We start from the raw sequence: 17,406 nt of genomic DNA on the forward strand, positions 1-17,406 counted from the left end.
CCATTTTCCTTGCATCCTCCATCCATTCTACATGACCTGTCATATGGTTTGATGCACCTGAGTCAACATACCATACATCGTTGCTTTCTTCTGCACTTGTCACAGAATTGTTCATGTGCTGCACCATAAACAGATGCTCATTTCTATCATCACCCTGTCTACTAGAGGATGCATAATTTCCTTGTTGCAGTTTTCCATTCATGATGTCATTCTGCTTTTTATAGCAGTCTTTAGCCATATGACCCATTTTACCACAATAGTAGCATTCAACATTACTGTTTGCATTTTGGCCTCTTTGCCATCCACCACGACCTCTTTGGCTCCCCCTGCCTCTAGAGTTACCACGTCCTCCTCCATAGGACTGGTTTTCTTGAGTTTGCTGCATATTCTGATTTCTACCACGGCCTCCATATCGGCCTCCTCTACCTCTGCCTCTACCTCTTCCAGCATTTGAGTAGAAGACAGCTTCTTTTGAAGTTCCTCCTGAAGAAGATGTACCACCATTTCTTTGCTCCTCAGAAATTAGAAGAGCAATCAGCTCCTCAAAATCAGGAAATCTTTTACGAACTGAAATGGATGTCCGAAACTGTGCATAATCCTTTCCTAGACCATTCAAGGTCACAGAAACTAAATCATCATCTTCCACTGGTGACCCAATGGAAGCAAGTGCATCTGCAATCTTCTTCACCTTCATGTGGTAGTCATTGATGCTCATATTTTCTCTTTGCACATTGTGCAACTCTTGCTTGAGCTGCATTTTCCTGGCTTGTGTATTTGTGCTATACATCTTTGACAGAGTATCCCATGCCTCCTTTGGCGTACTTGCATCCTGAATATGCACAATCAGAGTCTGAAATGCTGATAGATAGCCAGTACATAACTTTCCTGGCTCTCTCATGACATGCTTTGAATGCCTGCATTTGCTGTTGATTGGGAACATCAGGAAGAACTGGTTCTTCTTCATTTCCTGCAACAAATTCCCAATATCCTTTTCCCATAAGGAAATTCGTCATTCTAAACTTCCATACTTGGAAGTTGTTCTTGTCAAGCTTTTCAGTGACAATCTGTGAAAGAGAATTAGACGCCATTACAGAACACTGCAAAAAATTCTGTCACTGTAAAGAACACAGCTTCAGCCTCACAAGGGCAAATCTGCAAAACTGATGAAAGTGGTATTTGACCACACAGTCACTTCCTAGTGACGATTTTGCATCAACAGGCAACAAGGATGATTCTGTAACTCCTAATGTCTCTGCGCACAAGCATACGATGCAATTTCCACAGTAATTTTTCACCGACCTGTAGAACAGTGGTCGCACAGCACAAAACAATACCTTTTCTTGAGTGCGTGCAGAAAACTTCCGCCTCCAAGACAAGCCCCGAAATGGCATCAAATCAAAAAAACAGAGCAACCAAGGGCTAAAGCCCTCTCCCGCAGCATATACTGCCCTCTTGCTTCACCGCGAAGGGCATCTCAACCTGAGACAATGCACTCTTGCAATTTCCGGCTGTGCTACCTGCAGAGATCTGCTCCCAAAACAGAAAATGAAAGCAACACTGCTCCTCTTACCAGAATACCGCGAGCTTGGCTTGCTTTCTTGAGCTCCTTACCACGAACAAGGCTCTGATACCATGTCAAGATTGTGGGAGAGAAGGAAGGAGTCTCGCTTGAAGCTTTCTTGCTTGCACAATGGGGGAAGACACACAAGGGTGGAGGCTGAAAACAGTTTTCCTCTTCTTAGTTGTGTAAGCCAAAAGAACTCTCATACAAAGAAATAGAAGAACCCTATATATGGGTTTCAAACCAAACTCAACTAACTAAGGTGGCATACTAACTGAGCCACGAACTAGAGTAGATAAGGATAGCTGTCATGTAGCTATTATTCATGGGCGGTGTACCAACCGCGTCTGCAACTGACAAGTCGGTGACATAAATACACAACGGTCACCCTGGCATATCACGAGTGGAGCTCGATATCTCAACATCTATCTTTTACAAGTGGCACAGGAGGGAGACTGACGCTCTTTTACAAGAGTTTTTAGAGTTTTTGAGGCACCTTTCCTTTAAAATTGCTCTTTTCGCCTCAGTTTAGTTTTAGAGACGCCTTTCCTTTATAATTGCTCTTTTCGCCTCAGTTTAGTTTTAGAGGCGCCTTTCCTTTAAAATTGCTCTTTTACAAGTGGCACAGGAGGGAGCCTGACGCTTTTTTACAAGAGTTTTTAGAGTTTTTGAGGCGCCTTTCCTTTAAAATTGCTCTTTTCGCCTCAATTTAGTTTTAGAAGCCACATCTACGCCTTGGTCTTTTTTCGTTCTTTTTGCGCTTTTTCCTTTATTTTTCTTCCATTCCGATTTGAGGTTAACACCATGAGTCTAAACAGGGGATTGTAAAAGAAAAAAATGTCCAATTTGAAGAGACAAATAGGATATGGCATTAAAGTGTAATTTTGATGAAGCAAGGATGCGTTCATATAGAAAGATGAGAAAAAATAGGAAAATGACCAAATGTTGAAGAGAAGACCCCAAGTACAGTATGGAACAAGACGGGTGGATGGGGAAGGGACCCCAACAAGATATAGAAGAGACATTGTATCAATGAACGATTAGATAATGGTGTTTTCATGAGTATATATAGAAGAGACATGCAAGGATGCATCCCCACACTTAAAGCTTTTTAGACATGTCTTGGTAATCGATAGGGGCCTAATTCTTCACAATAGACCGACGAACCCTTGCATTCTCACACTTAAGACATGACATCCACATATGAATGAGAGAGGTAGGGCTAGAAACACTTGGCCCATTTAACAAATGGTTGAGGTAGATAGTCGTTGACATGCACTTGGTGTCACAGTCATCTGGAGAAGGTACCACAGCTCACCACAGCATGCTTCTATTGTGATAGGGACCATGCGACAGCACCGAGAGGGTAACATTGTCAATGAATTCCATCGGTTCCAAGGGGGACAAAGAATATAGCACTCAGGTCAACAGTAACTCATGTAGGAATGAGAGATCGGGTGCTTGCCCCATAGCTTACGTCACTTGAAAAGGAATCAAGGGAGCCCTTATCTCACATCCGATTTAGAAATCAACAAGAGGGATGGCTCAGAGGGAATATGCCAATGTGCGCAATTGATGGTGCATCAGTGCATCCCAACCCATTTGGCATAAGTGCGAGTAGGAAAGACAAGGAGCCTTGTAGTGTAGTGCATAGAACAAAGTGATGTGTCTTGATGTGGTGACAGAGGTCCATTCCATGTGTGTAGAGGGAAACAGGAATGTACATGATCACTAGATGTCGTAACGTCCCTCCTTCTCTATCCTCTTCTTGGCATTCTCTCTCTCCTTTCTTTCTCTCTCTTCTCCTAGTCTTTCTCTCTTCTCTTCTTCTTCTCATTCTCTCTCTTTTGCTCGTTCTCTCTCTCCTCTCAACTTCATTATAGTGGGTATCAGAGCCTCAATCTTTGGCCCTTCTTCTATCTCTTTCCTCATATCTAGTAATATTTTATCAAAAAAATCCCTAGGTCAAACAGGTATATCAAGGACACGAGTTGTAAGGAGCACTAATGGAGTACTACAGGGTGCTTGCAACCTTTCTTGGAGATCCCATAGGAGCCATGGCCAAGTTGAAGGTGCTCAGTCAAATTTAGCAACTCACTTTCAATTCCCAAGCCATTTTTGAAGTTACTTGACTAAGAGAGGGGGTAAGAGTGCTCAGTAGAGGCTAAAGACATAGCTACTTTTGAAAGAATAGTATTTATTTCTTCCCTTCAAGCTTTTCTCTAGAGGTTCCATGGAAGCGCTTAGTAAACAACCCTTCTCTACTCCCAAATTTTGGCTTCCCTTACTAAATGGTTGGTTCCATGACTTCCCCCTCATCATATGAAGCAAGAGGAGCACCCTTTTCCCTTCCATGTAGCCCACGAAGAGTCTCTCAAGGCCTGCACAGTTCATGCTAGTCACAATAGTATGTTTTCAAACCTTTTGATGCTTGGGCAGTGCTTATTAAGCCCCACATATCTTCCTTACTAATCAATGAAGTATCTAGGGTTGTTGCTTGACAAAGGGAAAGTATATTCCCTCCTATTTCTTAGTACTAACAGTTGTGGTGCTTTCTTGAACTTGAGGTTTGGATGCTATAACTGTTGAGATATCGAGCTCCACTCGTGATATGCCAGGGTGACCGTTGTGCATTTATGTCACCGACGTGTTAGTTGCAGATGCGGTTGGTATACCGCCCATGAATAATAGCTACATGATAGCTATCCTTATCTACTCTAGTTCGTGGCTTGGTTAGTATGCCACCTTAGTTAGTTGAGTTTGGTTTGAGACCCATATATAGGGTTCTTCTATTTCTTTGTATGAGAGTTTTTTTGGCTTACACAACTAAGAAGAGGAAAACTGTTTTCAGCCTCCATCTCTGTGTGTATTCCCCCATTGTGCAAGCAAGAAAGCTACAAGTGAGACTCCTTCCTTCTCTCCCACAATCTTGACATGGTATCAGAGCCTTGTTCGTGGTAAGGATCTCAAGAAAGCAAGCCAAGCTCGCGGTGTTCTGGTAAGAGGAGCAGTGTTGCTTTCATTTTCTGTTTTGGGAGCAGATCTCTGCAGGTAGCACGGCCGGAAAGTACAGGAGTGCATTGTCTCAGGTTGAGATGCCCTTCGCGGTGAAGCAAGAGGGCAGTATATGCTGCAGGCGAGGGCTTTAGCCCTCGGCGACCTTGTTTTTTTTATTTGAGGCCATTTCGGGGCCTATTTTGGAGGCAGAAGTTTTCTGCACGCACTCAGAAAAAAGCCCAGTTTTATACTGTGCAGCCACTGTTCTACAGGTCGGTGAAAAGTTACTGTAGAAATTGCATCGTATGCTTATGTGCAGAGACATTGGGAGTTATAGAATCATCCTTGGTTCCTGTTTATGCAAAATCGTCACTAGGAAGTGACTGTGTGGTCAAATACCACTTTCGCCAGTTTTGCATATTTGCCCTTGTGAGGCTGAAGCTGTGTTCTTTGCAGTGACAGAACTTTTTGCAGTATTCTGTAATGGCGTCTGATTCTCTCTCACAGATTGTCACTGAAAAGCTTGACAAGAACAACTTCCAAGCATGGAAGTTTAGAATGACGAATTTCCTTATGGGAAAAGGATATTGGGAGTTTGTTGCAGGAAATGAAGAAGAACCAGTTCTTCCTGATGTTCCCAATCAACAGCAGATGCAGGCATTCAAAGCATGGCATGAGAGAGCCAGGAAAGTTATGTACTGGCTGTCTATCAGTATTTCAGACTCTATGATTGTGCATATTCAGGATGCAAGTACGCCAAAGGAGGCATGGGATACTTTGTCAAAAATGTATAGCACAAATACGCAAGCCAGGAAAATGCAGCTCAAGCAAGAGTTGCATAATGTGCAAAGAGAAAATATGAGCATCAATGACTACCACATGAAGGTGAAGAAGATTGCAGATGCACTTGCTTCCATTGGGTCGCCAGTGGAAGATGATGATTTAGTTTCCGTGACCTTGAATGGTCTAGGAAAGGATTATGCATAGTTTCGAACATCCATTTCCGTTCGTGAAAGATTTCCTGACTTTGAGGAGTTGATTGCTCTTCTAATTTCTGAGGAGCAGAGAAATGGTGGTGCATCTTCTTCAGGAGGAACTTCAAAAGAAGCTGTCTTCTACTCAAATGCTGGAAGAGGTAGAGGCAGAGGTAGAGGAGGCCGATTTGGAGGCCGTGGTAGAAATCAGAATATGCAGCAAACTCAAGAAAATCAGTCCTATGGAGGAGGACGTGGTAACTCTAGAGGCAGGGGGAGCCAAAGAGGTCGTGGTGGATGGCAAAGAGGCCAAAATGCAAACAGTAATGTTGAATGCTACTACTGTGGTAAAATGGGTCATATGGCTAAAGACTGCTATAAAAAGCAGAATGACATCATGACTCGAAAACTGCAACAAGGGAATTATGCATCTTCTAGTAGACAGGGTGATGACAGAAATGAGCATTTGTTTATGGTGCAGCACATGAACAATTCTGTGACAAGTGCAGAAGAAAGCAATGATGTATGGTATGTTGACTCAGGTGCATCAAACCACATGACAGGTCATGCAGAATGGATGGAGGATGCAAGGAAAATGGAAAAACTAGGATTTGTGGAGACTGGTGATGATACTGCACATCCTATTGTGCAGATTGGAAAAATTCATTTGTCTATGCAGGATGGGAAAAAGAAATACCTGTCCGATGTATTTCATGTCCCGAATATCACCAAGAATCTGGTTTCTGTTGGTCAAATGGTTGAGCAGGGCTTGCAGGTTAGATTTAATCCTCATGGATGCTTTGTTGAGGATATGAAAAATAAAGGTCGCTTGATAGCAAAAGGAAAGAAGAAGGGCAGAATGTTTACATTGGATGCAGACATGTCTGAATTGAGTGCAGCAATGTTTGCACATGGGACCGGTGTAGTTGCAGATATTGATATCTGGCATAAACGCATTGGTCATGTTAATGTACAGCGACTTAAATCAATGCAGGCCCAAAATATTGTTGCAGGTTTGCCAAAATTCAAGGTTGCAGAAATGCATAAGGTATGTGAAGCCTGTCAGTTTGGAAAACAGGCAAAGAAACCATTTCCTAGACATGTTCAAGAGAGTAAGAAGCCATTGGAATTAATCCACTCTGATGTGTGGACTACTAAAGCTGCATCTCTTGGAGGCTGTCATTATTTTGTCACTTTTATTGATGACTATAGCAGAAAAGTTTGGGTGTATTTTATGAAAAAGAAAAGTGAAGTTTTTGGGCATTTTAAAACTCTTAAAGCTATGGTTGAAAATGAAACAGGTCTGCAAATAAAATGCCTAAGGTTAGATGGAGGGGGAGAGTACCTCTCAAATGAGTTTGCAAGGTTCTTGCAGGAGCATGGCATAAAGCAGCAATATTCATGCAGTCATACCCCACAGCAAAATGGAATTGCAGAAAGAAAAAACAGACATATTGGAGAGGTGTCTCGTGCCATGCTCAATGAAAAAGACCTGCCAGATTTTTATTGGGCTGAAGCAGTTGCTACAGCAATCTACATAATGAACAGGACTCCCACTGCAGCAATACATGGAATGACTCCAGAGGAGAGGTATACTGGTAGGAAACCAGATATTTCTCATTTGAAAATTTTTTGTTGCATTGCCTATGAACATGTGCCAGATGAGTTGAGATCCAAGTTGGATCCAAAAGCTAAGAAGTGCATCTTTATTGGTTACTCTCTGCAGCAAAAAGGGTATAGATGCTATAACCCTTCTACTCGTAAGTTTACAGTGAGCAGAGATGTTGTTTTTTATGAGATGAGTAGCTGGTATAAACCAGTAAATGTGATTGATGATGTAGATGCACAAAATGGTAATGCTGCACAGAATTCACAGCAGCAGTCACAAAATATTAGTGGACCTGGAGCATCTTCTAGCAGTGGTTCACATTCTTCACCATGGACAGGTAGATTGAGATCAGGAGAATCTTCTCAAAGTAATGTAGATAGTGGTATGCAGGTATCACAAAAAGGAAAAGAGAAGGTTGATCAGCCCATGTTTGATGTGAATGCAGGTCACTCTTATGTGGATGGTGAATCCAGTGGCTCAGAACAGAGCATTGATGATGAGTTGGGCATTCCTTCTATTGTTACACCTGGAGTAAGGAAAACCAGGGATGTTTTGAGAGCACCTGGGAGTGAACCTACTTTGCGCAGGTCTACGAGAGCTAGGTATCCTGTGGATAGGCTGAAATATGATGGATTTACAGCCATTCACTATGCATATATGGTCAAAGTGATACATGAACCAGAACCCACTTCTTTTGAGCAAGCCATGGGAAAAGAAAAATGGGAGAAAGCCATGGATGAAGAAATGGATGCCTTGGAAGCAAATGCTACATGGGAATTGGTACCTTTGCCTAAAGGTAAGAATGCAATTGGCTGTAAGTGGGTTTATAAGGTAAAGCACAATGCTGATGGTTCTGTGAACAGATACAAGGCAAGATTAGTAGTCAAGGGGTATGCACAAACATATGGCATTGACTATGAAGAAACATTCAGTCCGGTTGCAAGGATGGCAACCGTAAGAGCAGTCATTGCTATGGCTGCATCAAAGGGATGGCCTTTACATCAGATGGATGTAAAGAATGCCTTCTTGCATGGTGATTTGCAAGAAGAGGTCTTTATGGAGCAGCCACCAGGTTATGTGCACGCTGTTCATCCTGAGTTTGTTTGCAGGTTGAAGAAAGCTTTGTATGGCTTGAAGCAAGCACCTAGAGCATGGTCTGACAAGATAGGACAGTATCTTGTCACTATTGGCTTTCAGATTTCCAAGGCAGATTTCTCACTTTATGTGAGAAAAACAGAGAACGGTATTATGCTACTTGTCATTTATGTTGATGATTTGATTATGACAGGTGACAGTGATGAAGATATCCTTCATGTGAAAATGCTATTGAAGCAGAAGTTTAAGATGAAGGATTTGGGAGAGCTGCGTTATTTCTTGGGCATTGAGGTGATAAGATCACCAAGTGGGATACAGCTCTTGCAGAGGCAGTATGGATTGGACATGCTGTCCAAATATGGGATGACAGGCTGTAAGCCTATTTCAGTTCCTTTGGAGCAGAATGTGAAGCTGAGTGCAGATGCAGGTGAGCTTTTGGAAGACCCTACTATGTACAGACGCATAGTAGGAAGCTTGATTTATATGACTATTACCAGGCCAGATTTGAGCTATGCTGTTGGGTTGGTAAGTCAGTTTATGCAGGCTCCAAGGAAACCGCATTTGGATGCGGCTAGACGCATACTCAGGTATGTGAAGTCCACATTGCAGTATGGACTATTTTATGAGACTGGGGTTCAGATACAGTTGCATGGATACACTGATGCTAATTGGGCTGGTAGTATTTCTGATAGACGATCTACCAGTGGGTATGTGTTCTCTTTTGGGAGTGCTGCAGTCACTTGGAGCAGCAAGAAACAGCCTACAGTTGCCTTGTCAAGCACAGAGGCTGAGTACAGGGGTGCAGCAATGGCTGCATGTGAGGTAGCTTGGTTGCATAAGCTACTTTATGATATGCATCAGTCTACAGATGGGCCAGTTGTCATTTATTGTGACAACATGAGTAGTATACACTTGGCAAATAACCCAGTCTATCATGCTAGAACAAAGCACATTGAGGTGCATTATCACTATGTGCGAGAGAGGGTTTTAGTAGGTCTTATTGATCTAGTTTATGTCAGCACAGAGGATCAGGTAGCTGACATATTTACGAAGGCATTGGGCGCAGAGAAGCTGCGCAAGTTCAGAGACCTGCTTGGTGTGCAGGAATTGGGATTGAGCTCGAGGGGGAGTGTTGAGATATCGAGCTCCACTCGTGATATGCCAGGGTGACCGTTGTGCATTTATGTCACCGACGTGTTAGTTGCAGATGCGGTTGGTATACCGCCCATGAATAATAGCTACATGATAGCTATCCTTATCTACTCTAGTTCGTGGCTTGGTTAGTATGCCACCTTAGTTAGTTGAGTTTGGTTTGAGACCCATATATAGGGTTCTTCTATTTCTTTGTATGAGAGTTTTTTTGGCTTACACAACTAAGAAGAGGAAAACTGTTTTCAGCCTCCATCTCTGTGTGTATTCCCCCATTGTGCAAGCAAGAAAGCTACAAGTGAGACTCCTTCCTTCTCTCCCACAATCTTGACAATAACAGAAGCTAATGCAAGAGGAATGTGCTCACATTTGCTTGTGTTCCATTCACAACAATGTTCACGCTATATCTCTCTTGTGTCCTTCTCCATTGCCCCCCATTTTGGACTATTCCCCTTTGGACCTCAAATCTGAGTCCATACTTCAAGCTCTTTTCGACCATTGGAACCTCAAGCATGGGAAGCACTTTGCACAAGAAGGTCTACTTAAGATCTTCAAGAGGAATTTTCACCACACCCACAATCAGAGGCCTTCCTCATACAAGCTTGGCTTGACCAGGTTTGCAAATCTCACCATTGAAGAGTTCAAGGCCTCCATGTTCCTTGGCCTTAGGCTCAATGATTTCTCCTTGATCCAGCAAAGGGGAGGCACCAAAGGAGAGCTAGAAGAGCCATCTCATTTTTTGTGGGAGTAGGGCATGGACTTGTTCATCAAAGTCTAAGACAATTGTGGAAGCTCATGAGCATTTACTATAAGGCCTTGATCAATCACTGTAGTGTAAGATGGATTGACCTATTGTAAATCCATACAATGGTGTACTAACACTAGAGCTCCAGTGTCATCGACAAACAAACATCGCTTGACATCAAGCTCTACTAGGACTCTCCTCTAGCTATACCTTGGGCAACCATTTGTCATCTACTTTTGAGGTTGGAAAGAATTGCCCAACTCAGAAAAGAAATCAGCAACTTGCTACTAACGGCGCAGAAATATGACCATTTGTAGCTCAAACTGCAACCTCTAGCCCATCTAGGATACCAACTGCAACTTCTAGACATTGCTTTGTTGTGTTATGACTAGAGTTCATCTAGAGGGTATCTTTAGCAACCAAGTTCTAAAGCAATTTTTGGGGGAGTATTGGGCAAGATGTGAGCTTTGGAAAATTATTTATGAGCTAGTTATCAGACGCACTATGAAGCCATGGGCATTATTGCTATTCATATGCATTGTACATGAATGTGCCCTCTCCATAGTCAAGGGTTGTACACCAATTTGGATAGAAGCACTAGAATTACTATGTATAGCCCGGTCAAGGTTATGTAACCTCGAAAGTACTTGCTTGTCAGTTTTAGAAGGTATACCAGCACTACTGGTGTATGTGTTTGTGTTCTTTAGACATCATTTCCATGGGACATGCCCCATAGCCATTGGTTTGATCATCAAAGATAGCATACATATGTACTCTTGGGATGTATGATGTGCATACAAGGCTTGCCATAGAACCACTGGTTTGCTACAATGAGCTTGAATTTGTGTTCTTTGAGCTTTTCAAACATGATCATGTTGGTAAAGTTAGTAGGATACTTTGGAAACTTGATTAGCCATATCCATATGCAATAAAATTTAGTAGAGCGGTTGGTTTCTTGATTGCTTGCCCCCGATGCACCTTGTTTAGGTAGCACTCAGTTGTGGCACTACTAGTGATGCAAACTAATAGTGGATATCTCAAATTACCTCCTTGAGGTTAGTGATCTTAGTGGTGAGTTGATGAAATAAGCATTAGCAAGATTACTGAAGGATTGTAGAACTAACTGGTGAGTTGATGAAATTAGTAATCAGTAGGATTCACAACCCTCCATTTCTGGTTGGACAATATACCCTCAATCTATTGCTTGATCTTCTTCACTCCCTCTAGTTTGTATTCTAGATAGGTATTGCTAGTGTTTGGACAGGTTCCCACTAGTCTTTTGGAAAGGGCCTGTGTCTTGAATAGCTACTAGCTCTGCAAGACTGATGCACTCTAGCTAACTTGGGCATGGCACACTTAATTTCATCTCTATTATAGTCTACCTCGGGAAATATTTCATATTCATGTGTGCTTGCCGTCAAACCAACAACAACCAGATCAACAGAATTTCCAGCATATTGCTCTAAGTGCTGTGGTGCACTACTGTAAGGGCAAAAGGCTGAGGACATTGACATAAGTAATCCCTCTAAGGAAGCACTAACATCAACTGCAACAGTGGAGGCTAAAACAGACATCAAAGAAAGTTCACCTACACTATTGCTTGCTCAGAGTGCGAATGCAAATTCCAAATAGGAGCTGGCAAAGCTTATAACTGAATTGCAAACTCAACTCCATAAGGATGGCTTCCTAAGACTAAGTTAATGGATGTACTTTTGAGATTGGAGATGGTGTTTATGTTGATGCCGATGAGGGTCCAAATTACATTGGTTGAATTGTGAATTTTTTCTTGGACATCTAATGGTGAACCTTGGTTCTTAGCTCAATGGCCCTTCAGGGCCTAGTAAACAGCAATTGGTGAAGATGAAGGAAGTAAACGTGATAAGAAAATGATTTTTTTTCTTTAGGGATGCGTTATCATGTATTTGCCATGATGTGCATCATTAAAAACTATCTAAGTAGCGGGTTTGAGGTGTGATCTACTATATGTGCAAAGACTAATCACTTTTCTTCAAGAGAAACACTAGATATAGTGGCTCCTAACTATGCAGTGGATGTAACAGTGATTCTAGCACTATATAGTGCAAGTGCTTGCATTGTTATACATTGTGAAGGAAATTTTATTTGTAGGGAATTACAAGGCTTACAACACTCAAATTTGCAAGCATCAAAGCAAGCTATCATGTAGTATTTGAGGGGTTAATTAAGTAAGCTTTCAAGAATCAAATGCCAAGATAAGAAGTAAGAACACATGGACATTGAAGTGGGTTGTCATGAGCATCTAAGAGGTCCATTGGGTAGTGAGTAGCAATGAGAAACCGCAAGATAAGCTCAGTCATGGCTCATAGCTCTAGCTCCTTTTCTCACTCTTGGCATCCCCAAATGAATGCATTGAATGCTACTCTATGGCAACAAGAGACTATCAAGACTAAAAGACACAATGGACTAATTGGGAGACACAATACATTAATGTTTAAGATGGACCAACTGATCTTAGCCATCTCACCCACCAACACTCAAGCTAAGGCAACCAATGACAAGCTTGCAACCCTTGTGAATCAAGTTGCTCAAATGGTTGTGATTACAGTGATGCATCAACATGATTATGAGCAACAGCATGGGCATTTCCATGGGAGTTATGAATACCATGACCATTGATATGGGTCCGATGAGCAAAGGCAACAACATCTGCATACTTATGGTCAACATGCATATGATGATTGTGCATATTATGAGCAGTAACATGTATTTAATGACTATGCACATTCATATGAGCCACATTATGATTATGGGCATGGACACCATCTGGGTAGCCTTATGTACATGAGCACAACATCACACAAATGTATATGAGTATGTACATGGGGAGCAAGATCACTATTAATGATGGAGTGATCCATATGAGCAATTGCAACAATGGAGTGATCCTCCTCATGGACAATGCCATGATGAGAGCATCTCATTGCAGCTTCATGAGATGGAGACCCTTCAGTCTAAGGGCCTTGACTTTGAATGCCTAATAGTAGCCAAGAATGTGAGGACCGTGGACATGCAACACCTAGAGGTTGATGTAGGAAATGCAATGGTGATTGTAGCCTCATTTACTCCAGCCCTACATAGCATGGTGGTTCCTGATGAGTTTATGGAAAAACTAGTGCATGCTACCATGATGGTATTCAAGGATCTTATGCCACAATTAGTGCTTGAGGATGATACCATGGATTGCTTCTATGACACAGTGGATGTATTGGATCATAATTATCATTTTGACCCCGATGCCAGTGCAACAACCCATGCTTGTATGGATGTTGCTCATTATGTCTACCATGTAGGTTATTCGTTTGTTCTCAAGAAATAGAGTAGTACTCTATTAATCCCTTGTTCCCAATCCTATAAGTCCTAATTTTGGTTTTTTAGGACAAAAACATTTTAGGTGGGGATGGAATGTAAAGAAGGGAAAATATAAATACCCAAGAAAAATACAAGCTACATGGCCATGTATATAAGATGTATGGGGTTTCATTTTTGCACCATCAATTAATATGAATGCCCTTTCATCTTCACCTTTAGCTTTCATGGATTTCTCTCCCTTCTCTCTCCTCTTCTTGGAATTGTCTCTCCTTCCTATATTTCTCTCTCTTCTCTAAGTTCTTCTTTCTCCTCTTATTCCTCTATTTCTCTCTCTTATACTCATTCTCTCTCTCCTCTCAACCTCCTTCATTACACAATACATGAATGAAGGGGCAAGCATTTGTAACAGTAATAGCATCAGCTATATCTAGCTAGGGGTAGCAATCAAGAGTAAGGATGTGTCTTCTATTGGATTGTCAAGCCACTGGGTGATGTCAAGGTAGCTCCCAAGCCTCCACCTTCCTTATATTATTCACCTTCTTCTCCAGTAAATCTACTCAATCCTTGACATCATTGCACATGCCCTCATAATAGTTTCCAGTATAAAGACGACCAATTTTAACATCTAAAAATTTGGAGCTTCAGAATCAGACTACCAAGTGAGAAGAGGACTAGCTACTACACATGAACAAGTTGCTAGCATGGTCATGAACAAGTAGCCAAGTAGATGCACGTAGTGAGAGGCTTATTGGAGTGATGGAGGTATTCCAATAGCCAGCCTATTGAATGTTGATAGCAACCGACAAAGATGGAGCAACAATAGGGTGGTTGTGAGATGCTAGCCTATGAATACGCACTCCACTTAACAAGTAGACGGCCTGGTAAGATGATGGCCAGCTAAAAAGACATGCAACATGCTAGATGGCTAGTGAGCTTGTTGCGTTGTACTTTTAGCTTGGTGTAGCATCCAACATGCTACTAGATCTAGAGGCTTGGTGTGGAATTTTATGTAGGAAGCAATCCCTTTTCCCTTTTACTCTACATTAGAATGCAATTACCATAGTTAAATAGCTCAAAGGTCAACAACCAAGACACAAGACAACCACTTGTATTCAACAAGCCACCAGGTTGGCACAAGCTACATTAGTTGGTAGCCCTCGACATGATACCAATTGTGTAGATGACAAATAGCTGACTATGAAGTAGCCATACTAGAAACACAAAGAATTGGTCCTAATTAAATCATGAGCATCATCCTCCACAAACAAGAGAGAGAGATTGTCAAGCTCAGTGGGAGAGAGTCTCATGATGATGTGACAATGTACTTTCTTTTTCCTTGAAAATGAGCTAGCTTGGAGGCATGTTGCACATGCGTAGGAGACACAAAATCCTTGATTTTTATGGTTACTTACAAAAGTGAAGCCATAAAATTGTACTTGACATCTTGATTGTCACACTCAACGTAATAGTTATCATGCCTAATAATGATGTTGTAGCAAGCAAGGAGACACTTTTGTGAGGTCCACTCAAGGTTTGTTTTAGTAGTAAGCCTCTAATTCTACCTCCATACAAGATTTATCAAGCTTTCGATTGGTGTTATATGAATAGAGGCATGCCATCTCAAATGTTAATGGCCAATGGCAAAGGTTCTATAAGTGGGCAATGGCCATGGCTGCACCTTCAAAACTTGTGTGTCACACTTGCATTATTTCATATGCAAAAATCCATGTTAGTGGAGGTCACTTGTAAGAACCAAAAATCACCACATGCAGCTTTGACTACCTCCCCTTATGAATGACAACTACACCACCCCATGCTTTTAATTTAGATACTTCTCAAGTGGATGTGCTATTATTTTTACTCTATTTTACATTGTACATTAATACACTTTTAAATAAGGATAATCCCATAATTCAATGTGCAAATAGAAGATACATTGAAGGAGAGTTGAACCCCAAAAACACTTAATGTTTGTCCCCACCAAGGAGATTAGATCTAAAATGACCAAAAGAAAACAAATAGTGCAATCACACTACAAATGTATACAAAATCAATGCACAGAGAGAGAGAGAGAGAGAGAGAGAGAGAGAGAGAGAGAGATGAAAAGTGCATTTATGACTACAAAGAGAGTATGTGTGAAGATTATTAATTTCTAAAGGTTTTTTGAAAATTTTTGGGCTTTGAATCTCCCTTTGGATGCCATGTAGGGTAGGTAGTCTTGCTGTCCTTAGGCTTAGGAGATTGAAAAATAAGAGAGAGCAGAATATCGCAATACCCTATTACAACAAGACTTCCATCAAACCAACATATGAACCCTAGACACACTTGCTTGCCATGTTACAAGTAAGAAAATGTGATGTTAACTACCTAACTTTAGAATGGAGAGAGAGAGAGAGAGAGAGAGAGAGAGAGAGAGAGAGAGAGAGAGGAAAAAATGCATTTATGGCTGCAAAGAGAGAGAGCATGTGTGAAGCTTAGTAATTTCTAAAAGTTTTTTGAAAAAAAATTTGGCTTGCAATTTTTTGAAGATTGTAAAATAAGAGAGTCCTTAGATGGGCAAGCATCACATCACATCACACTTGCTGAGGAACCATCATGCAATTTCATGTTCCAATGGTACCCTGCCCACGCAGAAGGCGAAGGTATTCGACAGGCTACCCTCGTCGTTTTTCGCTAAACTGGCGCAGAAGCCCGCTCCATCTCGGCCGTATTCTCCTCTCCGAGCTTGGCAGATTCATGGAGCTCCATCTCGGCCGTATTCTCCTCTCCGAGCTTGGCAGCTTCCAACGGAACCATTAATGGAGCGCAGCAAAAATTTGTCGAGTTGAGAGGAATTTCCCCGATGCCGAACTATTCTCTTTTGCACAGGCACTGTGACAAGAGCTTTTGAACCTGTTTTTTTTTGTACAAAACAGCTTGCGGACATCGACATCGGCTTTACTCTCTGCACCTGACCTAAAATGGTGCAGCCTCAGCCATCAAGCAATCCGCCGGCGCATATCATGGTTAAGGATCTCCGCCCCACCGCACAGAATATTGTCAATACCACTGTCATCATCTTGGAAAAAGGGCCTCTCATACGGAGCGATGGTGGCGTCATGACATGCATCTGCCTGGCAGCAGATGCATCTGCAGGCGTTCACCTGCAATTGTGGGGGAATGAGTGTGAAGCCTTTCAACCTGGTGACATTGTTTGTGTTTCAAAGGGGATTTTCGCATTCAGCAAAACAAACCTCGTTCTGCGAGCTGGCAAGAGGGGAAATTTAGAGAAGGTAGGGGAATTTACCATGGTCTTTACTGAAAGCCCCAACATGAGCAGATTGCAGTGGACACAAGATCCATCACATCCAACACACTGGATACCCACTGGTCTTGGCCAACAGTTGCCTCATAGTGTTGCTGGTGCTGCAAGACAGAGAGGCCCTCACCCAGAAAGATCATGAATGTTGATGTATGTGATACAGATGAAGACCATGCAATCGGTTTTAGTTGTCAATGTAACAGTTTCAAGCATCTGTCAAACCTTCCCTATTCGCCTTTCTCAATGTATAATGGATATGTGGTGATGTTGGTGGTGATGTGATTGTGTGCCACAAACCATTTATTGATTGGTTAGATGTTAGTTGTATTGATGTACAGTGTATTTTTCACACTGAATGGCAATGCGCCTCATGTAACCATACATTGCAATGAGAAGGACCATGTATCTAGTGTCGTGCCATTGAGTAACATATATTGTGTTACATGTTGTTTCATAAGCTCACGTATATGTTTGGTGCCTGCTAGTGGGAATAGAAGTCTAGATATTCTACAATATGGGGGGTGTGTGTGTGTGTGTGTGTGTGTTTTTGTGTGTTGCTATGTAGGTGACAAGGCCATCATTGTCAAGAACTTTGACAATGGCAAAGAGGAAGGGATACGCATTGAT

General features: G+C 41.9%; 1 protein-coding gene across 1 annotated transcript; it reads left to right on the plus strand.

The window, feature by feature from the left end:
* The first annotated feature begins 16,040 nt into the window (after positions 1-16,040).
* Positions 16,041-17,191, plus strand: LOC148041519 (Nucleic acid-binding, OB-fold-like protein). The gene is made up of 2 exons (XM_087688487.1): positions 16,041-16,301; positions 16,394-17,191. Exon 2 carries the CDS (start codon positions 16,439-16,441, stop codon positions 16,919-16,921), a length of 483 nt encoding a protein of 160 aa, XP_087544613.1. The 5' UTR covers positions 16,041-16,301; positions 16,394-16,438; the 3' UTR covers positions 16,922-17,191.
* The last annotated feature ends 215 nt before the right edge of the window (positions 17,192-17,406 follow it).

This window comes from Lygodium microphyllum, chromosome 1 (genome assembly GCF_053477565.2).
Source record: "Lygodium microphyllum isolate KBCC chromosome 1, Lygodium_microphyllum_v1.1.10, whole genome shotgun sequence".
NCBI lineage: Eukaryota > Viridiplantae > Streptophyta > Polypodiopsida > Schizaeales > Lygodiaceae > Lygodium > Lygodium microphyllum.